Source organism: Myxine glutinosa, chromosome 4 (assembly GCF_964187855.1).
Source record: "Myxine glutinosa chromosome 4, kmMyxGlut1.1, whole genome shotgun sequence".
In the NCBI taxonomy this organism is placed as follows: domain Eukaryota; kingdom Metazoa; phylum Chordata; class Myxini; order Myxiniformes; family Myxinidae; genus Myxine; species Myxine glutinosa.
Genome location: NC_136264.1, coordinates 9,368,435 through 9,395,710, shown reverse-complemented (window position 1 = coordinate 9,395,710; position 27,276 = coordinate 9,368,435). Strand labels below are relative to the sequence as shown.

General features: G+C 44.3%; 1 protein-coding gene across 1 annotated transcript in view; it reads right to left on the bottom strand.

The window, feature by feature from the left end:
• Positions 1 to 27,068, bottom strand: part of LOC137415665 (caveolin-1) — a 31,121-nt gene extending 4,053 nt beyond the window's left edge. Inside the window, exons 1-3 of the mRNA XM_078775423.1 lie at positions 26,909 to 27,068; positions 19,428 to 19,598; positions 537 to 628 (exon numbers count right to left, since the gene is read on the bottom strand). Coding sequence (XP_078631549.1) covers positions 537 to 628; positions 19,428 to 19,598; positions 26,909 to 26,929 — 284 coding nt within the window. The 5' untranslated portion in view covers positions 26,930 to 27,068. The remainder of the gene's footprint in view (positions 1 to 536; positions 629 to 19,427; positions 19,599 to 26,908) is intronic.
• Positions 27,069 to 27,276: the final 208 nt, after the last annotated feature.

The window sequence follows — 27,276 nt, the reverse complement described above, 5'->3', positions numbered from 1 at the left end:
CGCCATTTGCAACCCGCCGACAGATCTCATCGTGGCTGACAATTACGGAACTCAAAAAAGTTAAACAAATTAAGATGTAAGACAACAAGGTTCAAGAACAGAGCAGTCGTATCTTATCCGCATATTGAATGACCCCAAATGATTGTTAAATTTTGAACTCTGATGTCATGTGTCTATTTGAATCTACATGTAATTTATCCGTTTATTTTGTTTGAACATGCTATTTTTGCTCTCCTCTTCTTTGTATTTATCTTTTGTATTTATATGTCGTGTTTGTAAAATTTCGTGGCAGCCATTTTGAAAGCGTTGTCACATGACCGATCGCAGTGGCGCTCAACTTAAAATTGGCGAGATACAAACCTTTCATTGTGATGTCGTGTAGCTTTCCGATGACGCTTTGGTTACGAACTGAAAAATAAGAGGCATTACTTTCGTACCGACCCTCATGCATCGACAACGCTACATTCTTGATACATGGGAATGGTCTGGCTATGTGTTGAGGTAAAGTTTTATGATTTGTTGAGGCAGAGTTTTACCTGGAGATGGTAAACGTGGTAAAGCTTGCCTTCCAGATACTGTCAAAGCTGTGAGAGCTGTCTGGCTCTGCTATCACATCCTCAAATTCAATCTGGATGTGGGAAATAAAACAACCAATGAGATAACAGAAGAATGAGAGTATAAATTGGAGAAATCAGTGCTCAGAGGGGGGTAGTGGGTGAAAATGAGATATCTCCAAAGAAGGAAGAATAATGAAGGGACAGTGTTAGTCAATATATTAAACACAAGTTATCACTCATTATCTATCTATAATTCCAGTAATCTCTGTGTGTATGTTTGTATGTTTGTATGTTTGTATGTATGTATGTATGTATGTATGTATGTATGTATGTTTGTTTGTCTGTGACCGCTGTTTCTCGACAACTACCGGTCCGATATACTTGAAACTTGCCAGGTATATTGCTGGGGACCCGAGGATGTGCCTTTTCAAGGTTTGAAATTAATCGGACAAGTAGTTACCGAGCTATGGCGATTTAGCCGTTCGCCGTTCGCTTTGGCGTTGCGAATGGACCAAACCATTTCATGTAAATAGAGGGGGGGGGTTGTCACCGTACTCGCAAGCCGTTCGCCGTTCGCTTTGGCGTTGCGAATGGACCAAACCATTTCATGTAAATAGAGGGGGGGGGGGGGGGGGATATAATTTTAGATATATATATAGTACGGGCATATATATAGTACGGGCATGCCCTAGTATTCATCAATTTGAGCAGTACTGTATACATTTTCACAACCACAGTCGAGGTGGTGTTTAACAAAATGCGTTGTTGTTTCTGCTACATCAAGGCTTACATTTAATCTACTCGCAACGGTACCCGCCCTACGGGCGGGGCTTCAATTGTGAGGCGGGGCTTCAATTGTGAGGTGGGGCTTCAATTGGGAGGCCCAAATGAAAAGGCAAAATATCGGAAATTGAAGGCTTTTTATTTCAAACGATTCATATAAACATCCGTTGAATCATATCACACGCAAATCATCAAAATCTAAACGGTATTTGTAGAATTTCAATAAAAGCCACATCACTGTTCATATCGGTAAATATTATTCCATCATGTTTGGGAAAATTGGAAAAGTTGGAAAAACAATATAGCCTATTTTACTCCAGGGGGTCCCAGGATTACCCACCCAAAATTTTGTTGCGATCGGTTTAGCCGTTTTTGCGGTGCCTGGGAACAGACAGACGGACAGACATTTGGTGAATTATAGTAATATAATCTGATAACACAGTATTCTTTGTAATAAACCTACTTTTAATATTCTACTACTACGAATTAATTTTCTCTACTAGACCTGGAGTCGAGCTTGTAGATAAATTATTTTCAGGACCCAAACCCTACAACACATCCGCATACTTTTTACATGAATTACAAAGACATGAATAAACAATGGGCAAACATGTATCATAAATGGGATGTGAGCCGACAGAGCATTCAGAAAGTATTCAGACCCCTTCACTTTTTTCACATTTTGTTATGTTACAGCCTTATTCTGAAATCGTTGAAATTCATTTTTTCCCCTCATCAATCTACACTCCATACCCCATAATGACAAAGAGAAAACAGGATTTTAGAAAGTTTTGCAAATTTCTTAAAAAGAAAAACACTGAAATATCACATTGACATAAGTATTCATACCCTTTGCGATGACACTTGAAATTTAGCTCAGGTGCCTCCCATTTGTCTTGATCATCTTTGAGATGTTTCTACACCTTGATTGGAGTCCACCTGTGGTAAATTCAATTGATTGGACATGATCTGGAAAGGCACATACCTGTCTATATAAGGTCTCACAGCTGACAATGCATATCAGAGCAAAAACCAAGCCATGAGGTCGAAGGAACTGCCTGCAGAGATCAGAGACAGGATTGTGTCGAGGCACAGATCTGGGGAAGCCTACAAAAAAAATTCTGCTGCATTGAAGGTTCCCAAGAGCCCAGTGGCCTCCATAATTCTTAAATGGAAGAAGTTTGGAACAACCAGGACTAGGGTGCACACGGTGCCCCTTTAAAAATATATATTTATAGAATCAATCTGTCCCTGGTCTCATTGTATTCCTATACCAAAATAAGAAAGCCAGGCAAACTTTCAACAAGATTGGAAACTATTTATGTGTCCCACCACTGCTTTGAATATTCACTGGCAAAAACAAATAAACGCTTACAGAAATAGGTGGTATACATACAAAGGACACATGTAGGGATTTATTTTGTTAGCAAACATCGACAGAAAATATTAATGCATGACAGACATAGTTCAGATATTGATATAAAGTACATTTTATATTCCTTCACAAGTTCACACATGTATTCAACAATGTATTAATTGAACATAATGGCCAATTTGGCTAACATACACAAAACAGAAAGGCAACAAACTCATGAATCAGCTGCTTATGACTTTTGGTCCAACAATGTCTTTATTGTCCCTGACTTTTATCATATGGTTCAGTTGTCCTTTTTCTCAGATTGGGCCTCATCTTTCTGTTCTCCAACAACTTGGAGAACATTCTGATAGTGCTCTTCACCGCGAGCAGCTGCCAAGAAGTCGGAGCTCAGCTTCATGCCTCGTTCTGCTGAATCATTCACTACATTGATTGCTCCAACATTGATCAAGGCATTCTTGTAGAATTCTGATTCAGGCCACTCGGAAACATCCAGGGACAGGAACCCTGCTTCCAGCTTCAGAACATGGAAGAAAAACCATGAATCTTTGGTGACAAAGTCAGCAAGTTTTGAGCCGAGATCGACTTCTGTTGGGAACCTTGGTTTGCCAAAGCCTGTTCCGAAACGATTCTTAGGAAGCTGGCGCGGTGTGTCAGGTCTTTTTTGGAGCAGTTGGTCTGCAAGTAGGCGACATTAATGAGCTGGGGTGTTACTGCTGAATAGTGCCAGTGGTATTAGCTCTCCGGTAAGGTACCACAGGTGTCGACTGAACGCCTTCAGTGTGCTACTGGCCACTATGGTGTTGAGTTCCTGATACCGTAGCAGCTTCTTGTACAGGAGGAGGTCATTCCAGGGCACATCTACACTGATGGAGCATTGCGTCCACCAAGTGGAATAGACAAGTGTTGCAAAGGTGACGAATTCTGTGAGCTTCTTTCCCTGGTGCTTGGCTGTTATTGTTCCAGATGGGAGATCCTGGATTTGTGTCTCAAACAGGCAGATTTTCAAACAGTAGATCAATTTCGCCATCCACCTAGCTTCGTGTAAGGCACCAGGACGCTGAAATGTTGTAGTAGGGTAGTCAGGATCAAGATAGACTGCACACAGCTGTAGAAATTCTTTGTAGTCATCCCGTTTCTGGTCAACTTGTGATGTCACGAGTTGCAAGGTTTCTGCACGCCATTCATCAATTAGATCTTTACCTTCCTCGGGAAATGACGCTAACTGTATTCGGTGCAGTGGCTGATCGCTCTCATGGGGAACCAAGTTCCAATTTTTCCTGAGACGAGTGAACAGCATGACATCTGGAGACTTGGATGTCTCGATCTTGAGATCCTCAAACACGTGCGTAAGAATGACTTCTCCTACGTGATGCCGACAACCAGACCACAAAAGTGGACGTTCTAAGGTTTCCTGTATCTGAATGCATGCTGCGGACACATGCCCTGTGTTGCTAGCGGTCGTATCAAGCATCGTGTTGCAAATGGAGTCTGTGCAGTTCCAACTGCACAGCAAATCAAATGTGAGCTTTGAAATGATTTCTCCAGATTTTTTATCAGTTCCAGGTTTGTAAGCAGGCACACCAAGAACCTTGATGTCTGTCACATATCCAACCGCCACAGTCAGCCGCTCCTCATTTTCATATTTATTTGTGAACGAGGGAAGCAGCTTGCCATCCCAGTGAAGAGAAGCAAACTGTGGAACATCCCACTTCTCCTGGTAACTTTCAGCTATTTGCTTTCCGATTTCTCGTCTGGATTTATCAGCCACAGCATACGATGTATATACTTTGGACACATCCCCTCCAGCTTCCTGGACGAATGCCTCAGTGAAAGCAGCCTGTTGTGATGGAGTCATGTTCATTCTGGTAGCAAGTGCAACCATTTTGGGGGATTTCATGATGTTATGAGGTATGAAAGCCTCTGTCCCAGAATGTACCACTCGTCTGTGCTTTCTTCTCGGATGTGTATCCATAGAGGTTCCTGGCAAGAGATCCACTCCATCCTCGGTGTCACCAGGATCAGTATCAGAACTGCTCTCAAATGTTGCTGTAGCAGTTAACTCCGCCATCTCAGCTTCTGCCTTTTCTTGCCTTCGTCTGTCCAGAAGCTTGCATTGTTCTGATCTCTGTTTCTGTTTCGCGAGGGAAGCGTCAAAACCTCCAAAGCTAGCAATACGATCTGTCTTCATGGACTGCAGGAATTTGATGTCCTCAGGAGTTTTCATTTTCTCTTCAGCATCAAGTGGCCAGAGTGAGAATGTTTTGGAAAGATCCTACTCATGTTCATGGACTTTGCTCAAAACAGTTGGCATGTCATGGCGACTTTTGGGGATTTGTCTTAGTTTGGAGTTCTCATCGTGCAGCTTCAAGATCTTTTCACATGCTTTTTTTTTTTTTTTTTTTTTTTTGTATACAAGATCGAGGCTCGTGAAAGAGCGAACATTAATCACACAGAAAGACAAACCGACACATAAAACATATAACATAGGGAGCGGTAGACAAGATGGGGAGAGAGGGGGAAGGACACAAACACAACATTTGAGAGCAGGGACCGAGAGACATGGAGACATCGAGAGATCTGAGAGAGGGCGAGGGCTTTGGGGGGGGGGGGGGCGTGGGAAGGGGGCAGTGGGAGAGGTATAAAACATATGGACACTGCCAGGACTTCCAGGAAAGAAGTTGGAATTTCAAACAAGGTGGATCTGGGGTGAATTAGCGGGGGTAGAAAAGATCAAGGTTTTGGATGGGGGAAGATAAGAGATGGTGGTGAACAGCTGTTTTAAAGACCTGGAGGGAGGAGTGGGATTGAAGGGAGTGAGGGAGTTTGTTCCAGAGGCGGGAGAAAAGAGGAATGAAAGAGTGAAGGTGAGCGGAGAGCCGAGATTTCGGCAGTTTAACCATCAGAGGGTTGCTGGCAGATCTTGTGCGACCTGTAGGAATATTTGGGGGACAGAGCACAGAGAGAGCTGGGGGTGCAAGGCCGGAGAGGAGTCGGTAGAAGACAGAAAGACCACCTACCTGCCTGCGGTGAGTGAGTGAAAGGCCCTCAGAGATAGCTTCATCGCGGGAGATTCCAATAATTCTGAAAGCTTTGGTTTCAACAGCGTGAAGCCGAGCTAGGTGTGAGGCAGGAGCACCGGCCCATAGGGGAGAACAGTATTCCATTGAGCTGCGGATGAAAGCCTTGTATGTGGTGAGGAGCTCAGGTGTGCCGAGGAAGGACTTCGCACGACGGAGGATGCCCAGTCGGCGACTGGCTTTGGAGGCCAGCTTGGAAATGTGGTTTTCCCAAGAAAGATCATGGCAGATAGTGAGACCCAAAATCTTGAGCGACAGAACTTCTTGGAGAGGATTGTTGAGAAAGTAGATGGGAGGGTTGTCCAGTCGATCTTTTCGGAGAGACATAGTAAGAGTGTGAGATTTGTCAGGATTGAAAGACATGTTCCACTTGTTTGACCAGTCTGTGATTTTGTCCAGGTCTTCAGAGAGTGAGGAGGCAGCAGACTGCCGATCTGAGGGAAGAGGAATGGAGCGGCAGAGAGTAGAGTCATCAGCAAAGAGATAGAGAGGATTTTCGAGAGAGTCAGAGAGATCATTGATGAAGACCAGAAAAAGCACGGGGCCCAGAACACTGCCTTGGGGAACTCCAGCCTGAACAGGAAGAGGAGATGAGAGAAACCCATTCAGGGCCACACGTTGACGACGACTAGAGAGGAAGTCCGCCAGCCATGCGTGGAGATTTCCATGGATACCAAAGGAGGAGAGTTTGGTGAGCAGAGCAGGGTGCCAGACCGTGTCGAAGGCACGTGATATGTCGAGGGAGACAGCTCTAATTTCCTGTTTGGCGTTGAGGACCTCCATCCATTGTTGAGACAGCAGAAGCAGCATGTCCAGAGTAGAGTGACCTGGTCTGAAACCAAATTGATGATCAGAGATCAAGCCATTGGAGAAGAGGAAAGATTTCATATCAGAAGCAATGATGGATTCCATGACTTTGCTGATAATTGGGAGAAGGCTGATTGGTCTGTAGTTGCTAGGATCTGTTTTTGCACCTTTTTTGTGCAAAGCGGTGATGTTGGCTGATTTCCAAGCAGATGGCAGTTGACCTTGAGCAAAAGAGAGGGTGAAGAGAACAGAGAGAGGGTGAGATAGAGCAGCAGAGCAGGATTTTAGGACCCGTGGGCTGATGCCGTCGGGTCCAGTTGCAGAATCAGAGTCGAGGGTTGACAGAAACTTTTCCACCTTGTCAGGAGGAAAGGACACGGAGTCCAGGAGCAGCAGGGTACGACTGGGTATGGTGGGTACAGAGAGGGATGGGTTTGGGACACAAGATTTAGAGGCAAACACAGAGTTGAGGCATTCAGCTTTTTCACGTGCGGAGTCAGCTGTGTAGCCGTTTGAGGTAAGGGAGGGGATGGAGGGGGAACAAACACCAGAAACGGATTTGACCAGACGCCACCAGGATTTGGAAGAGGGAGACAGATAAGAGAGTTCGGTCTTGAGAACGGAGAGATATTGTTTCCTGGCTCTCCTGAGGGTGGACACACACTTGTTTCGGGCTTTGTGAAAGGAAATGAGATTTCCTTCCGTTGGATTTGCTTTCCAGGAGACGAAGGCAAGTTGTTTCTGGGCAACAGCCTCACCACAAGATTCCGTGTACCATGGACGGGAGGAAGGGTATGACAACTGAAGACGAGATGGGATAAATCTGTGCATGAGAGAGAGCAATTTACTTTGGAAGAATTCCCAGGATGAGTTGATGTCAGAGGTGGTAGAGATGGGAGACCAGTCCAGATGATTGATGGCTGCTTGAAGACCGTGCCAGTTGGCCTGAGTGAAATGCCAGACTCGTCGACGCTGAGCAGGCTCCCTGAGGATGGTCAGCGAGATGTCCACTTTAACAAGGACATGATCAGATGATCCGATCGGAGCAGAAGAAGAGCAGCAGACATTTTCAGGGAAGTTAGTCATAACCAAGTCCAGAAGAGAAGATGTTCCGTTGACTGAGATCCGGGTCGGGAAATTGACAGATTGTGTCAGTCCCAGTGAGTCGCAGAAGTCCTTTGCTGAGGAGCCATGGCTGGTGAGAGAGGTACCCACACCCAGCCAACTGGCATGATGACAGTTGAAATCACCACATATGAGGAAGAGAGAGTTGGGATGAGTAGATAGAAGTTGGTCCATATCATCAGACAGCGAGATGTAGATGGAGTCATCACTGTTTGGTGGACGGTACAACACACATATGAACAAGAGGTGGGAGCGAAGGGGAAGCCGTAGCCAGAGGTATTCCTGGGGGTGAGGTGGAGAGAGTGCAGTGCAGGGCGAGTGAGGAAGAGAGTTTTTGATAAAGATAGCAACCCCGCCTCCAGGACGAGGCTCAGGTCTATCATACCGGAGGAGGGAGTAGCCCAGGAGAGATACTATGGAATCAGAGACATCATAAAGGAGGAAAGTTTCTGTTAAGCAGATCACGTCTGGTTTGACAGAAGCAACCTGTATGGAGAGATCAGTTAAGTTTGAACGAAGGCCCCGGATGTTTGAGGTCCATACCGTTAATGAAGAGGAAGGGGGAGCATCAGATACAGAACAGGGGGGAGGAGGGGTAGGGTAAGATGTGGAAGAGGTGGAAGAGGTAGGGAGAGCTGTTGAAGGTGTGTCAGAGATTTCAGAATAGCTCGGAGAAAGGGAAGGATGGGGCGGACAAAAGGTTTGATGGTGATTGGGTGAGCCACAATGAGGTGTTATTTGAGGAGGGGGAAGAGCGAGGCAGAAGGTTGGGGGAGATGGAGGTGAGAGTTTGAAGGGGGAAGAAGCGGGGAGGACGCTTTGAGGAGGGGGAGTGAGAGGGGGGAAATTGAGAAGCAATGAGGGTGGGGAGATTTGAAGGGGAGGGGTGAGGGGGGAGTTTGGGAGGGAAGGGACAAGGGGAGGGATTTGAAAGGGATGGGATATGGGGGAGATTTGGAGGGGAGGGGTGAGGCAGGAGTCTAGGAGGGGAGGGGCGAGGGGGCGTCTTGGCGGGGAGGGGTGAGGGGGTAGTTTAGGAGGGAGGGGGCAAGGGGGGAGATTTGAAAGGGATGGGTGATGGGGAAGATTTGGAGGGGAGGGGTGATGGGGAAGATTTGGAGGGGAGGGGTTATGGGGAAGATTTGGAGGGGAGGGGTGAGATTGGATTTTTGAAAGTGTACGATTTATGGGAAACGAACATTTATTGCAAAATGAGTTTCTTGTGACCTTCGAGTTAAAAATACGTTTAAGGACGCTGGATGGAGGATGGAGTGCAGGAGAGTTTAGGGAATGTAGAAAAAAGGCACTATAGGAGATGGATATTTTTTTTGGGATGAATTGATTTGGTGAGCAAGTCGAAAGCAGCCTTTTAAAGAAGAAGAAGAAAAAGGTGTTATAAAATATGACGGAATACATAACTTGAGGGGAAAGTGTAAACATTGAAGGTTAATGAGTGAAAACTATCTGGGGAAATGGGGGAGAAACACGTGGTCGAAGAACGAACGAACGAATAAGAATGAATAAACGAATGAGAACAGAGAAGGAAATGTTTTTTTTTTTTTTTTTTTTTTTTTTGAGTTGAGATTTACACAAGGAAGTAGGCTATGGGTGAAAAGACTGGGAATACAGAGAACGAAAGTTATTGGATCACAAACGACGGACCACTGAGAGAAAAACAAAGCCTCAAGGTTGTACAGTGCACACTGTACAAGGCCTTGCTCGCGACACGGCAAACAGACGATCAATTTATGAAAGATAAACACCGAGAAACAACCAAAGTTGCACACAATAACTTCACACACCGAAAGATAAATACAGTTTCGACAAAATACAATTGTGAACAGACTTAACTTCGAAAAACGTGGAGACCGTGTGGAGCTTCGAAAATCCCTGCCGCCGTCTCCAAGATCTCGCGAGCTTTGCGATCACATATCAAAGGAACGTTTGCTTTCTCATAAAAAGGCTGAATCTTTGCAAGCACCAGCTTGGAACAATCCGACTTGGTTTTGTTGGTAGAATATCCATCCTGTATATGGAATATCAGACACCGAAGGACCTGTAGTGCTGTAGGCAAGCGAGATCCAGTTATTTCTGAATTGATGTCCGTGATCGATTGACCTAGTGCAAATATCTCAGAAGAGTTTCTTGTTTTCATTCTACTAGATCCTGCTGCAGTTGCTGGCGAGCCTGGCGTAGATTCATGCTGGAGTTCATCAGTTGAGCAGATATCAAGAACACCAGCATCTTGTGATGATTTATCCTCCTCCATAATATTTCCTCTCTGCTAGTAATTCTGGCAGCGCACACAAACGTATCACAAATGTGTGTCAATATCTACACCTGGGTAATAGCATCTGTGTCATGACAGGCCAAAGGCAAACATGTCAGCTACATCAGGATCAGTTCCTGCATAATGCATATACTTGCTACAGAGCAGATCAGTCAATCAGCTCATATTGTGACTGCATTGTTATGTCTAGACAATGTCTAGACTGTGCATGTCTAAAAATAGCCCAAATCTAGCAGCAGTTTCCATGGCAACTGTCTGGACATTTCATCCCTGGCATTTCTATTTCCAACTTTACACAGGTAAATCAATTCACATTGAACTCTCAAGAAAAAACAACAAATAATGATACTAGTGCTGGAAATAAAAACAGCCTATTTACCATAATATTGTTATAATGGCAGCTTATGGCCATTTTTGTGGAAATATTCAAGTGAATGGTGGGACACATAAATAGAGTCCAATTTTCATAAAAATTGACTAGGACTATTATTTTAATGATTGGAACAAAATAAAAACAGTGACAGGGCAATATGCTCATATGGGGGCACCGTGTGCACCCTAACCAGGACTCTTCCTAGAGCTGGGGCCGCCCGGCCAAACTGAGCAATCGGGGGAGAAGGGCCTTGGTATTAGAGGTGACCAAGAACCCGATGGTCACTCTGGCTGAGCTCCAGAGATCCTGTGGGGAGATGGGAGAAACTTCCAAAAGGACAACCATCACTGCAACACTCCACCGATCTGGGCTTTATGGCAGAGTTGACAGACGGAAGCCAAACAGTTCAATCTTGGTTTCATCAGACCACAGAATCTTGTTTCTCACAGTCTGAGAGTCCTTTAGGTGCGTTTTTGCAAACTCCAAGCATGCTATCATGTGTCTTTCACTGAGGAGAGGCTTCCGTCTGGCCACTCTGCCATAAAGCCCAGATCGGTGGAGTGTTGCAGTGATGGTTGTCCTTTTGGAAGTTTCTCCCATCTCCACACAGGATCTCTTGAGCTCAGCCAGAGTGACCATCGGGTTCTTGGTCACCTCTTACCAAGGCCCTTCTCCCCCGATTGCTCAGTTTGGCCGGGCGGCCCCAGCTCTAGGAAGAGTACTTGTTGTTCCAAACTTCTTCCATTTAAGAATCATGGAGGCCACTGTGCTCTTGGGAACCTTCAATGCAGCAGAGATTTTTTTGCAGGCTTCCCCAGATCTGTGTCTCGACAGAATTCTGTCTCTGAGCTCTGCAGGTAGTTCCTTCGACCTCATGGCTTGGTTTTTGCTCTGATGTGCATTGTCAGCTGTGAGACCTTATATAGACAGGTGTGTGCCTTTCCAAATCATGGCCAATCAATTGAATTTACCACAGGTGGACTCCAATCAAGGTGTAGAAAAAATCTCAAAGATCAAGAAAAATGGGAGGCACCTGAGCTAAATTTCAAGTGTCATAGTATGAATACTTATCCCTGGTGTTGGGCTAGCGGCTAGGGTGCCAGCTTAGGATCCTAGGATCCTGGGTTCGAATCCCGGTCGATCGCTGAATTAACGCCAGGGGGGTTGACTCAGCCTGTCATCCTTCCGAGGTCGGCTAATTGAGTGCCAGTTCACTGGTAATTCCCTGCTTGTCGTAAAAGGCGACAAAAAGGGTTGGCGGCAGGAAGGGCATCCGGCCGTAAAACATTGCTTCAAAAGGGGACCAAAAAACAACAACAACCACGGTGCCCGAAAAAGGCCAACCCCCGCTTTGCGGGGGAAAATGGCCTCTAAAGGTGTTTTTTTATAGTATGAATACTTATGTCAATGTGATATTTCAGTGTTTTTCTTTTTAATAAATTTGCAAAACTTTCTAAAATGCTGTTTTCTCTTTGTCATTATGGGGTATGGAGTGTAGATTGATGAGGGGAAAAATGAATTTAAACGATTTCAGCATAAGGCTGCAACATAACAAAATGTGAAAAAAGTCAAGGGGTCTGAATACTTTTTGAATGCACTGTAGGTTCTCCTGCACGGGCCGGAGGTTCAGATGGGAACACTAACAGGTCAACCAACCATTGCCATTGTTGACGGCCAAACAATGTTTGAAGTTTCCTCTATACTAGGTGTCTACCTATCGCTTCGCTGATGGGTTTCAGCATGTTGTACATCACATACATGCAGCATGTCTTGCTGTGAATCTCAGAGTATGTAAAATGAATGGAAACATGCAAAAAATGGTTCTTTTATAGCGTTGTTGTTGTTGTTGTTGTTGTTGTTGTTGTTGTTGTTGTTGTTGTGATTGTTATGTTTGTTTGTGTACTCTTTCCATTTACTTTTATACATTTTCTTATTGCTTCGAGAGACGTTATTGTATATAATATTGTGTGCTTCTTCCATGTCCTTCTAATAATCTACACTAAAGGGTTTCTGCTGATGTAGCATAATCAGAAAATTGGAAAGCGTCCGTAAATGAAAATTTACGTTAAAAACCAAAACCGCATATGTAAAAAATAATAATTAAAAACCTCAATAAATATGTAGCATTTGAAAATGGAAATTTCTACAACTTGTTGACTGTGAAATAAACATGACAATAATGTCCGTAAATGAAAAAAAGAGCGCCCGTAAATGAAAATTTACATTAAAAAACCAATTGATATCGAGCATTTGAAAATTGTAATTTCTATAACTGTAAATTGTGAAATAGAAATCTCAATGAAACTTTACATAAAAACTGTAAACGTCTGTTAAATAAATAAAAATAAATAAATATAAATTGATATCTAGCATCAGGTCGGTGATTCTTGCCTATAATCATAAAGCTTCTATTTATTATGTACGAAGCACGGTTTGTTATTGCTTACACAATGTGAGCAATAACAATGTGTAAGCATACCCACTAGCGTACCCCACAATGTGTAAGCACACCCGCTAACATACACCACAATGTGTAAGCACACCCACTAGCATACCCCACAATGTGTAAGCACACCTGCTAGCATACCCCACAATGTGTAAGCACACCCACTAGCATACCCCACAATGTGTAAGCACACCCCACAAAGTGTAAGCACACCCCTCTAGCATATCCCACAATGTGTAAGCATACCCACTAGTGTAATTTACAATTATACAGACTTGGCATTTAATATGGAATATTTTTTTGTGGGGGTGAACTTACTTTTCAAGATGTCTTAGAACCAAAAGTTCATTGGAATTATGTTGAAATTATTCTAGATTTTGTTAATGTGACCTTTAAAAGAAACAAAAACCACATTTGACATTTCGAAACAAATAAATTGATCCTTGAAAGTGATGTAAACTGATATCGAACTCAATTCATGGACAGTACTGTGTTAAACTTCTGTACGTTTTCCAGAAGTATCTCTTTATGTTGCACATTAGCCAAAATTATTTTTAACAAATACAAAAGTTAAATTACGACTGGGATTACGGACAGAAAAATTACAGTTCAGTACTTCGTGTAACCCCCACGAGCATTCAGGAGAGCACGTACACGTTGATGCATGCTCTTCACGAGATTTGCCAAGGTTTGGACAGGAATCGCTTGCCATGCAGTGACAATACCCTGCTGCAATTCACGCACAGAGGTCGGCTGCTGGTCCAAGTGGTCGATTTGACGCGTTAATTCTGCCCACAAGTTCTCTGTCGGATTCATATCCGGGGATATGGCAGGCCACTCCATATGATGTACACCACGGTCAGCAAGAAAGTGTTGGATCATGCGAGCACGATGAGGCCGTGCATTGTCATCTTGGAAGACAAAGTTTCCTCGAAAGGCTGCACGAGCAAATGGAAGCAATGTTTCTTCCAGAATGACCCTATACTTGAACTGGTTCAGGTTTCCATTCAGAACAACCAGGTCAGTTTTGCCCCCTGCATGAAAAGCAGCCCAAACGGTCACCCCACCACTTCCAGCTTGGACTCTTGGCACTATACAATCTTTGTTGTAGGCTTCATGCACTTGTCTGCACACTCTGACACGGCCATTTTGACGATAGACCAGAAATCTAGACTCGTCACTGAAGGTCACGTGATTCCAGTGTCCTGGCTGCCATTGACGGTGCTCTCTGGCCCACTGCAATCGGCGCTGGCGGTGTTGTCTGGTCAGGCGTGGCTTTTTCAGGGGACGCCTGGCACGATAGCCTGCTTGAACCAGTCGTTGGTTGACTAGCCTTCTGGATACAGGCACATTTGTCAGTTGCTGCCACTCAGCCCTAAGCCGATTAGCTGACTTGGTACGACCATTGCGGACTAATCGGTGCAGCTGGCGATCATCCCTCCTTGTGGTTCTGCGGGGACGTCCTGGCCTCGGTATTGGAGTAGGGACACCCCTCTGAGCATTTCCTTTCAGGATCTTTGACACCCGACCTTGAGTGATGCCATACTGCCGAGCAATAGCACGCTGTTTCATGCCGTAATTTCGTAAAGCCACCACTCCATGACAAACAGCATTGTCGAGTTGACGGACCATCTCCAGAGGAAGCGGCAATAACTTTTGGAGATGTGCAGCAGTTGTTTTCCACTAATACAGAACGCAACAACCCTTGCATACCCGACTGTGAAGCCAATCATCAAATGCACCTGTCCGTACATTTTGCCACGCCACCTGTGATATAATCCTGTTGACTTCTTGCTGCGACAGACAATCAGTGACATGGTTCTTTTAACAAATAAATCACCAGAGTTGAGAAAGTAAACCCAAGTCAAGAAAAAAAAAAAATTCCATATTAAATGCCATGTCTGTATATTGACGAAGTTGAAATAATCCAAGTCAAATGAGATTTCAATAATCACAAAATAATTTTATCAGGTCGGGGCGTGCATGGGGTTACTGATCAGGGGCCAAATTTCCCCCGGCACGTAATTATAAACCCAAGTTGTAAGGAACTCGCAACTCCCAAGAAACCAAGTCCGAGTCTCAAGTCAATTTCAAGTCCGAAGTTAGTCACAAAATTTTGCGACTTGTGTCAGAGTTTCCGATTTGAGTCGCCAACTCTGGGTACAGGTAGTTATCAAAATGTAAGGCCTGAGCATGGACCATTTGATCACATAGGATAGATCATTTGCGCTTGAATCGAGGACTTCGTGTTTCGGTTAAGTTGTCCTGTTTTTTTGCATAATTGGAAGGTGGTGTGGTTTGTGATAGGTTATCTAGGTTCAGGACGTCATGTGATCTGTCCCTTCTGTCTGAATTGGCGGGGCCCAGGCAAGGTTAGGCGGGGTGACCCCCAAAAGAGTTATAAGCGGGGAGTCACATGATTGAGCCAAAAGCGGGGACACCTCCGTCTCAGTGGCCACGCTGCATCACGTGAGGGACAAGAGGAGTTGGCAGGGTGAAAGGGGGAGTATTTGAGCCATTCACAACTGTGATGTGGAGTGTACATGTCACAATATTTAAACTGCAGAAACCTGAAATGCAACGGAAGTCAAATGATCAATACAGCAACTTGAATAAATAGCCCCGAGAGGGCTGACAATCACCTCTCGAGGTTGTAATTCAGGCCTCTGCTGATTTGGGGGGGACCCCATGGAAGCCCCCTAACCCCATTGGTGGCCCCCTGATATTAAATCGAAAAACTGAAGCTTGAGCGATTGCGTGGGCTACTGTCTTGTGTTCATGTGTCAAGTTTCAGAACAATCAGCAGGGTGATACGGGAGGATAAAATAATAAAAAGTTGACGGACGGACAACAGGACAGACATCCGGACACCACGACCCATTTTATAAGTGATCTCATCGAGACTCGAGATCAGATGATCTACAAATTAGATTGCGCACAGACAAGACACTCACAGGACACAGACACAGGCAAACATAAAGACACCTTAATCATCGAGACATTTGAAAGCAGGAAGCGATATTAGCGAATTCAAATTGTCTTTTGAAAAATAGTGGATGCATATATGTAATCCACTTAATAATAATAATTATTATTATAATAGCATATACTGACATTAGAACACAAGTCTTTGAACGTCATACATGTCCATCATCCATATTTTACAACTCAGGTTCAACACCACAAAATTATTTCCATGTATTTCATCCATTATCCTCATCACCAACATCATCATCCTCATCAGATCATCTGCAGCACACAGATTTTAGACAAGGAAGGAATATCTAGAGAGATCAGGGAACACTCAGGTCCAATTCTAGTACAGGCACTTTTGCTTCCTTTCCCTATACTGTTACAAAGATGACTTGGGGGTTATTGATTGGTTCATTATTAACTAGTTATCTCATCATTAATGTTAGCATCAGTGCTTTGTAGGCACAGTTATCAACAACCAGGATCACATGTATAGGAAGCTCCATGTCACTTGATAGGTACAACCTGGCCTACAGAATAGGTACACGACCGCATCCATTACACTTTGAATGTTTTGGTAATTAGAGTAGGGCAGAAAAGGTGTTAAATAGTCATTTCCATCCTGTCCCGGCCAAGCCTGGTGTTGGCTTAGCGGTTAGGGTGTTGGCTTGGGATCCTAGGATCCTGGGTTCGAATCTCGGTTGATCGCTGAATTAACGCCAGGGGGGTTGACTCAGCCTGTCATCCTTCCGAGGTCGGCAAATTGAGTACCAGTTCACTGGTGATTCCCTGTGTGCCGCAAGAGGCGACTAACAGGGTTGGCGGCAGGAAGGGCGTCCGGCCATAAAACATTGCTTCAAAAAGGGGATAAAGGTGCCCGAAAAAGGCCAACCTCTGCTCTGCGGGGAAAAATGTCCTTTATGGCACCATGTTCAAAATCCTTTGTCCTTTATGGCACCGCAATAGACACGAGTGAGGAAATGCCCATCTATTGCACTAAATAATAACCATAAAACCAACCGGAGGCCAGTTCTGAACGCTGCCATTTGGACGCACCAGCTACATCGCCACAGAAGACAAGCAGGCCAAAGACACGCCACGAGGAGCCGTGATTGGCCAGGGCGAAGCAAGAAGTGACTCACTATTGGGCGGGAGTTGACCAATGGGAAGGCCGGGGTAAAAAGGGACTTGTGATTGGCCAGGATGGAGCAAAAAGCTACCCGCTGATTGGTGGAAGGAAGGCCGAGGAGGAAGCAGAGCACCAATTGGCAAAGACCACCGAGGACGTCAGAGGCGAGCAAGAAGCGGTGCGCTGATTGGTGGAGAAGCGCTGATGACGTCAAGACCCGACGCTAAAAGAACTCGGGGACGGACATTTTCGCTCTTGCTCACTGACCCTGGACTCTTGTTCTCTGACCCTCTGATCTTGCCCTGTTCCTGCCATTCTCTGGTTCCCTTGTTCCTCTCCCTTGCGCGTTTGTGCTTGGACCTTTCGTGGTCAGAGACGCCAAAGGGAGACGTGCAGAGTTTTGCAGGCGGAGACGATGAGCAGCTTGCCGCTACAGTGCTCGAGTAAGGCCTGTTTCCCGCCGTTTCTCGAGTAAGGCCTCTTTAGGTGTTTCGCGCACAACCCCAGCCGGACCTCCCGGCCTTGAATTCCTGGCGAGACCCCCCCGAGCTGATCAGAGCTAAGTGCACGATAAAACACGTTATTATTTTCCAGTTTATTTTCTTCCTGTGTCTGTGTTATAAGTCTGGTGTGGGGACGACCCGATTAGGAATTTGATTTTACCGTCGCGTTTTCTTGTTATCGGCATCCGTTTAATAAACCCTTTCATTATTTTCTGCACATTTATAAACCCGGTTTATGTTTGAGTTTCTTTTTTCAGGGTGAAGACGTCGGCGAGACCCGTCCAGGTAAGTCGGTTCTCTTCTTCCCCCTCGTATAATCCGCCACATGGTTGGATTCAAAACGCCTCCATTCACGCTCGTTTGCCTTCCGTGGTTCTTTTAGTGTTAATTGAGGAAATCACGTGACAGTTCTTTTGATATTGATGCCTCAGAATGTTTTCACAAAAAAAATTGCTCTCTCTAATCTAATCCACATAATAATCCCATTTCACTTGGACATATCCTACCCATGCTCTCGGCTCTGGTGCACTGAATCCTGAAGCAGGGTAGGGGCTATTGAGCAGTTTCCTTTTTATTCATCATTAAAGACCACACTCGGTGGTGTAATGGTTGGAGTGTCCTCTCCGAGTCTGGGAGGTCAGCGGTTCAAACCCCGGCCGAGTCGTACCAAAGACTTTTAAAATGGTACGTGTTGCTTCCTTGATTGACGTTCAGCATTCAAAACGATAGAGCACAGACAATCCCCATTTGTTGGTATCCAAGGGGAGGAGGAAATGTCACACTGAGTGCGGAGAGAAAAGCGCGTCGCCATTGTTATGACGTCGCCATTGTTATGACGTTGCTGGTACCCAGAGTATCACGGGGCAGTGACGTCACTTCCCCCAAGCTCACTGGCTTTGTGTTTGTCTCGTCATTATGTGTGTGTGTGTGTGTGTCTGTGAGTGAGATCTCCATTACAACCCTCAGAACTTGTCATTGTGAGGGAGCATATCTGTACCATTGACACAGTGCCTCCCTGTAGGTTAGGGCAGGGACCATTTTAGAATTTGGCCAGGATTAACTAACCTATTCTTCAGAGGTTCTTATGGAGGAGAGGTTCTTATGGCGAAGAGGTTCTTATGGAGGAGAGGTTCTTACTGAGGAGAGGTTCTTACTGAGGAGAGGTTCTTACTGAGGAGAGGTTCTTACGGCGGAGAGGTTCTTACGGCAGAGAGGTTCTTACGGCGAAGAGGTTCTTATGGAGGAGAGGTTCTTATGGTGGAGAGGTGGTTACGGCGGTGAGGTTCTTACGGCGAAGAGGTTCTTATGGAGGAGAGGTTCTTACGGCGGAGAGGTGCTTACGGCGGTGAGGTTCTTACGGCGAAGAGGTTCTTCTGGAGGAGAGGTTCTTACGGCGAAGAGGTTCTTACGGAGGAGAGGTTCTTATGGAGGAGATGTTCTTACGGAGGAGATGTTCTTACGGCGGAGAGGTTCTTACGTCGAAGAGGTTCTTACGGAGGAGATGTTCTTATGGAGGAGAGGTTCTTATGGAGGAGATGTTCTTACGGCGGTGAGGTTCTTACGGCAAAGAGGTTCTTATGGAGGAGAGATTCTTATGGAGGAGAGGTTCTTATGGAGGAGAGGAGAGCAAATCAAGGACAAAAAAGGAAATTGTGAACATTTGTAAAGTACATGGAATTGTTTAATAATGAATGAGACGTTTTATTTGCACCAGTGGGTCTTTTTTTTTTCTTTTTTTTTCTTCTTTCTACCTGTGAAACCCAGAATCAAGAAAATGGATTGTTTGGGGTAGAGAAAGACACTCATGAAAGTTTTTGGACAACATTCGTTTCCAGTTGTTTGTACAGATTTTTTTTGTGCGGTTTTAAACTACGTGACAGTCTTAGCCAAATCTGGGTCACTTAGAGAGAGAAAAAAGAAAGATTCAGCGTTTTTTTCCAGTTCATAAATATACCGTTTTATAAAATCTTTAGGTGTTCAGCTCACCCCAACTAGGTCATTGTTGAGGCTCTTCGGGTCGCGGTTGATCAGGTCAATCTCACGGGCATGCGGTTGGAACCCCGGCTTCTTCATTCCAGCGCTGTCGTAATCGGATGTGTTATGTGGCCGGTAAATGTTCCCTCCTTCCCGAATTGAACTCGGACTCTGCAAGGGCAGCTGCAAGCAGCCAAAATGCTTTGAGAAAGAAACCGATTCTCCATTTTTCCCTAAGAGCTCCCTCCTGCAATCCCAACTATAAAAGGTTTTCCATTGAATACACTTCATTCATATACTGGTCGTGGTGATGGCAATAATGCTAGTAGCGTCATATCAGTAGTAGTAGTAGTGGTAGTAGTAGAAGTAGTTGTAGAATTTGTAGTAGTAGTAGTAGTGGTAGTAGTAGAAGCAGTAGTAGTTGTAGAATTTGTAGTAGTAGTAGTGGTAGTAGTAGAAGCAGTAGTAGTTTTAGTAGTAGTAGTTTTATAAGTGGTAGCAGTCGTAGCAGCAGCAGTATTAGTAGTTTTAGTGGTGGTAGTGGCAATAGTAGCAGTAGTAGTAGTGGTGGTAGTAGTTTTAGTAGTAGTGGTAGTAGTAGTTGTGGTAGTAGACAGTGGTAGGAGTAGTAGCAGTCGGCAGTAGTAGTAGCAGGTTCTAGCTACTTCTTGGCATCAAGGCCGAGAGCCGATTTGTTTTAATGTGACGTCATCAATACATGCATCGATCGATTTATAGACTGTATCGGACAGCACAATGGATAAATGAACTCTTCAAACCTGCAGGTGTATATATTCACCCCCAAGTATACAAATCAGTATTTGGTTCATAAATGTGTTGTGTTGTGACGTTTTGTACAAACCTGCACCACTGCATGGTGTTTGTGCGTTACGATACCAGGAGGAGCCACATGTGATCCAGGATGACGTGACATCCACACCACTACCCTTGTTATGAATTTTTACAAGGATAAAAACTTTGAGAATCTTGATGCGGTGCCCTCCGCAGGTTGGAACAGGAATGCGGATTATTTTCAGGATGCCGGAGATAGCTCGCCTACTCTTCACGAAGGACACCGTGGGATCTTTAAATAACGCCCACCAATTAATACTGGCAGACAGGACGCCCGGCTTAACGTCCATCCGAGGGACGGCACACAAATTGATGAATCACCTGTGAAACATCGCGATGACAGTTTACAGGTGAGTGTGCGTACCTCTAGTCTAGGCCATCCTGCCAGCCCCACTTAATCACACAAAGCATAATATAGACAATGGAAAACAAGTTTTTATAATGGTTTGAAATGATCTGCATCAGCGAAAAATAAGCACAATAAATGTTCTCAAGCAGATTTTCATGGAGGTATTCTCACCATCATGGAAAGAGAAGGTTTTTGAGCATGAGCCCTTCTTCAAAGCAAGAAGGAAGACTTTATAAACGAAGTTTCTATCGAATAAATAATACAAACACTGTAAACTCATTAAGATGAATAATCTTTGCAATGAATTTTGATAATATTGAAAGAGGATTCTAATTTCTTACTACCTCCGCCACGGAAGGCGGGCGACGGTTATGTTTTCACTCCTGTCTGTGAGCAGGTTATCTCTAAAAGTTGTTGATGAGACTTGGTGGACAGGTTGAGATTTTAGTGAAGATCCGGATACAATAATTTTTTTTAAATTTCTGAGTGATTCTTCACCACTGAGAGATAGGGCCAAAAATTATATATAGTACGATATTTCAAAACTTTGTCGACAGATTCGGACAAAACTCGGTGGACATGTTGGGTTTGTGACGAGCACAAATTGATCCAATTTTGGTGAAGATCCGGAAACTGATCCGGATACTAGAATTCTTTTTAATTTCTGAGTGATTCTTCACCACTGAGATAGGACCAAAAATTATATATAGTACGATATTTCAAAACTTTGTCGACAGATTCAGACAAAACTAGGTGGACATGTTGGGTTTGTGACGAGCACAAATTGATCCAATTTTGGTGAAGATCCGGAAACTGATCCGGATACTAGAATTCTTTTTAATTTCTGAGTGATTCTTCACCACTGAGAGATAGGACCAAAAATGATATATAGTACAATATTTCAAAACTTTGTCGACAGATTCGGACAAAACTCGGTGGACAGGTTGGGTTTGTGACGAGCACAAATTGATTCAATTTTGGTGAAGATCCGCAAACTGATCCGGATACAAGAATTATTTTTAATTTCTGAGTGATTCTTCACCACTGAGAGATGGGGCCAACAATTATATATAGTACGATATTTCAAAACTTTGTCGACAGATTCGGACATATATGAATAGACATACCAAGAAACAAAAGATGACCGTCTGTACACTTGCCTCATATTCATCTTTTGATCTCATATCCAATTTTTTTGAGCATACAGCAATAATAACAAATTTGACTTCACGGTTCCAATACTTATGGAGGGCACTGTATCTTACTTCTTACTATAATTCACCAAATGTCCGTCTGTCTGCCTGTCCGTCCGTTCCCAGGTACCGCAAAAACGGCTGAACCGATCGCAACAATATTTTGGGTGGGTATTCCTAGGACCCTCTGGAGTAAAATAGGCAATATTGTTTTTCCAAGTTTTCCAATTTTCCAGTTTTTCCAAACACGATGGAATAATATTTACCGATATGAACAGTGATGTGGCTTTTATTGAAATTCTACAAATACTGTTTAGATTTTGATGAGAACTACAAACCTGCCGCGAATGCGGAAGTGGACAGATTATGACAATGCGCGGGTTTGATAATATCCCAATACAACCGTCATTTAAAACAGTATTTTGTTAAAGTATCAATTGATGATTGGAATTGAGTGAATACAATTACGATTTTGAATTCGTAATTGTATTCACCCAACCGTACGGAACTTCACAATCAGGATTTAAATATTTGTTTATGTCACGAATGTTGTTAAAAGTTTATTTTTTATATTAATATTATTTCATTTGTGATTGGAGTTATGCTGTTTGGAATGAAAAAAGTGATATCGAGTGCAAGTGAATGACGAAATGCCGTGACGGTTTCTACTTTCTAAATGTGAAATTTGTGGATCGCCATATGCAGATTCGCCATTGACTGGGAATGGAACAAACGTACCCATTGGGAGATTTGCGAACGGGTACGTTTTTCATGCAAGTCCTTCACGAACTTGCTGTCCATGTCTGACGTGCAACTGAAGATGCTGCAGAAATGTGGAATTTATTGGTTTCATGCTTTAGCATTCGCCGTTTCTGCATTGTCTGTTTGCCTCTGGCCTCCCACCCGTGCGTAGCATGGGTACCTCGCTCGTATCTATAATAATAAAAGGCAGTATCCGTCCGTCTTTCTCCTCCATAACTTCAAAACCATGAAACCTAGCGGCCCTAAACTTTTCATGCATACACGTGGACCTCCAACAGATTGCAATGATGACAACTGGGTGTTTGGGTGTGTTATAACACCATTTTTTGAAGATGAATAACGAGGGGCTCATAAGAAAAAAACCCGAAAAAGCCTTACCAGTGTGGCGGCCCGCCATCTTGGTCAGCCCACTGCTCCTCGCTGGGTTCTTAAGCCGCCATTTTGTTTCGGCCTATTCAAACGTGATTTGCCTTGGAAACACCATCGATTACCATTACAGAATTGACGCATATCATAAAAATCTGGATTGGAATATGGGGATTTGATGCTGTAGACTAAATAAATATCTGTAGTAAAATCTGACACAATTGACCACATCTAGCGATTGGTGAACGCTATTCAGGCTGCTTTTGCAAGCCATGGCGTTACAGTAGACAGAGCTCACATTTTTGTGCGATATTATTTCATTGCATTAATAGTTATATTAATATACCTACAAAAATATAGCCTACTTATTAAAAACAAAACAAATCAAACAATAAACGTCCGCCATTTTGAACCAGTTCATTGCAAATGTAAAGTTGACATTTTGTTTGCTCTCAGTGGTTTCCACATTTTGCTGATTTGCTGCTTGATTTTCACATTTATAGAAGACTATTTAAAGGTAAATCTTTGTGGTTGCCGTTTTTTTGACCGTTTGGTTACCTTTGACATTTTTACAAAATTATTAATTTGCCTTCTCCATATTCTCATAACTAGGGCATGCCCGTACTATATCTATATATCTAAAATTATATCCCCCCCCTCTATTTACATGAAATGGTTTGGTCCAAAGCGAACGGCTTGCGAGTGGTGACAATCCCCCCCCTCTATTTACATGCAATGGTTCGGTCCAAAGCGAACGGCTTCCGGAGTTTGGTAAAGAAATCGCCATCGCGTACACAAACGCGCAGGAAAGCGAATGAATCGCAAATTCGTTTTTATTAGTTGTAAAACATAGTTTAACGCCAACATAGTTTGCAAACGTGAAATAAATGAATACGCTCTCAAATGTGCCATCCGAGGCAGAGTGTGTCCGCCACGTTCGGCACACGCGATCGTTCGCTGCTCTCTGATTGGTTGAATCGTTTTTTGGACATAGCTCGGTAAGTAATTGTCCGATTAATATGAAACCTTGAAAAGGCACATCCTCGGGTCCCCAGCAATATACCTGGCAAGTTTCAAGTATATCGGACCGGTAGTTGTCGAGAAACAGCGGTCACAGACAAACAAACAAACGTACAGACGTACAGACAGACAGACAGAGATTACTGGAATTATAGATAGATAAAGCTTTGGTGAAAATTTGGGAACAAAACAAATGGTAAAAAAGTTACAGCCTTGAAATGGACACGCACGCACGCACACACACACACACACACACACAGGGACACACATACACACCACATACACACACCCCACACCACGCACACACACACCCCACACCACACACACACACACCCACACACACACACGTATTAAACTTAACTAGAAACACCAACTGCCTTTGGGAGCAGCCTGGGGTTGAAAGTGGGGGAGATAGGGCAAGTATATTTGGTGCCACGACGTGTAATCGCCCCTTGTTTACAGCAGGGGTCAGTAAACCACTTGTACTGTGGCACGTGTTGAAGCAAAATTAAGCCTGGTGTTGGCTTAACGGTTAAGGTGGCTGGCTTAAGGTCTTGAGTTTGAGCCCTGACATTCTGTTAAATAACAGAAAGTGGGTTGACTTGGCCTGACATCCTTTGGAGGTTGGCAAAATTAGTAACAGCTCACTGAATACAGGGCACTGCATACTCGAGGAGTGGGCCTGCGTCCTAGAGGAGTGGGCCTGCATACTCTAGGAGTGGGCCTGCGTCCTAGAGGAGTGGGCCTGCGTCCTAGAGGAGTGGGCCTGCGTCCTAGAGGAGTGGGCCTGCGTCCTAGAGGAGTGGGCCTGCATACTCGAGGAGTGGGCCTGCATACTCGAGTGGGCCTGCGTCCTAGAGGAGTGGGCCTGCGTACTAGAGGAGTGGGCCTGCATCCTAGAGGAGTGGGCCTGCTTCCTGGAGGAGTGGGCCTGCATCATAAATGAGTGGGCCTACACTTTAAGCAACTGCAATTCAAACAACTAGTGGGGACGCCTCTTTGTGGTGGTTGTACCCCCCAATGCAAGTCGGGGGCCAAATCTTCCCCATTCTTCCATGCTGCCTGGATTTATCAGGGCGGTGCTGACACGGTCAGAAAGGGCTGGCCCTTTCCCTCTCTCTCTCTCTCTGTAACTCTGTCATGGCCTCGACTTTGTGTAGGCCGGGGTACACCATCCTAGATGTGGAGGATCTCTGGTTCGCTCCTGAGAGATCAATCGGCTGTCTCCGTACCGCGGGCTTGTTCAAGAGAACTAGCCAGGGCTATACAGCAACAACAACAACAACAACAACAACAGCAACTGCAATTCAATGTGCTGATCATAGTCCAACAAATTAACTGCAGCTTAATTTAATACTGCTTTGTATATCTCTGTTTCTGGCTTGGTAACACTTTATACTGTTTCCATATGTTGAGTCTGAAGCTTGTTTTATTAGGAATGTGCAGTTGTAGAACAGTTGATAGAAAACAATGGAGTCCAACTTTACTGTGGTTTCCAGTGTGTCCGACATCAGAGGATGCGAAATGATGATCTTTACTGAACGAAGAAACATCCTCGGGCAGGTGGAGTTGAATCAAGTTGAAACACGAATTCATCAACATCGTCATACTGGGATTTGCTCTTTTTGCCATGTCGAGTTTACATGAATTATGACCATGAACTAGCTTTGGGAACAGTGCAAACGGGGTCGTATTCAAGTAAACCAACCCGACTACATGCACTCTCCCGCTATCCTCCACCCTATTCCAATTACCATTCCATCTACCAATACAAGGCCTATTTCAAAACTTTCAGAGCATTCATTGTAATGTACGACGAGGCGGAGAGGTAATGGAGATGTACAACTAAAACTATCAAATACCAACGCACAATCTGAACTACATGTTGCACAACTACACAAGGTAGCAGGGATCAAGAGGCGTTCCGCTGGTCTGGTCAACCAGAACTGACTGGGGCAACAACAACAACAACAACTACACAAGGTAGCAGGGAAGAGCCATTCCGCTGGTCTGTTCAACCAGAACTGACTGGGGCAACACAACAACAACAACAACTACACAATGTAGCAAGGGAAGAGCCATTCTGCTTGTCTGTTCAACCAGAACTGACTGGAGCAACAACAACAACTACACAAGACAGCAGGGAAGAGCCATTCTGCTGGTCTGTTCATCTAGAACTGACTGAGGCAACACAACAACAACAACAACAACAACTAGAGAAGGTAGTTTTGGAAGACATTTGCAAGTTCCCTCGAAAATACTTTTTATGGTTTCTGTATTTTCTCAGTCAGAACGGAAACTCACACTGACCTGACTTTTGTCGGAATAGCAACGCGAGCAAAGCTCCGGTGTGGAAAGCAATAGAGTTTGAGTTAGCGAGGGAAAGTACAACTTGCACTCCGTTTCACAAGGACCCTGTCCCTATTTCACCCATGTGGCTGCTGATGCCAGATTATGATAAGGTGTTATGGAATGTCAACACATGAAGGCCTTCACAAAATGCCAAACACACAGTCAAGATTCCTGAGCTTAAAATTGCCATTTTGTTTTTGTTCCTTCATGTGCACAGTGGGCTACATAACCTGGAATTCCTTACTATTACTCACGTTGATATTCTTCAGGCAATCGAGCCAACTTTTTTTTTGACTTTTTTATGACTTTCCTCCCAGCAACATTACTTTTGCATTCTTGTTTTTGTGTATATTTGGAAGGATGTTAACTATTTTTGCTGTTATTATTTATTTTTTCTCAAACAGTCAGATGGCAAGCAGCTGCAGTTATGGGATTGCAACATTTAGATTAAGGGATTACATATTGGGGTTACAATGGGAAATAGTCTCGGATTAAGAGTCACCTTCTGCAGGATTAAGACTCACCACATTCAAATCCCAATTCATTCGTCATACACATGCAGTCGTCAAAAAGTTTCTGGGAAGGGGCAGAGAACTTACCGTGGACGACTCCAATGCCATGAGACTCGGCCTTGATGGATCAGGACACCCAAGTTTGAGATGAACCGGAGAGGTGAAGTGGCGCAGGAACTCGGTGATCCGCTCCGTGAATCGTCCGATGGTTGGTGCTGCCTCTGCAGAATGTGGTTTGAGGCTGGGCCAGGGGAGTCACAAGTAGGGCTGGCACTCTTATGGGAACGCCTTTGTTCAACCCACAGAGTGTGGGATCCACTGTGTTAATCTTGTCACTTCCACACACATCTCGACAATGATCTCAACACACCAGATTGTACTCAAAAATGAATGCCCAACAAGAGTATGATTTTTCTATTTGAACATATGCGGCTCATGGCAGGCCTAGGTAACAG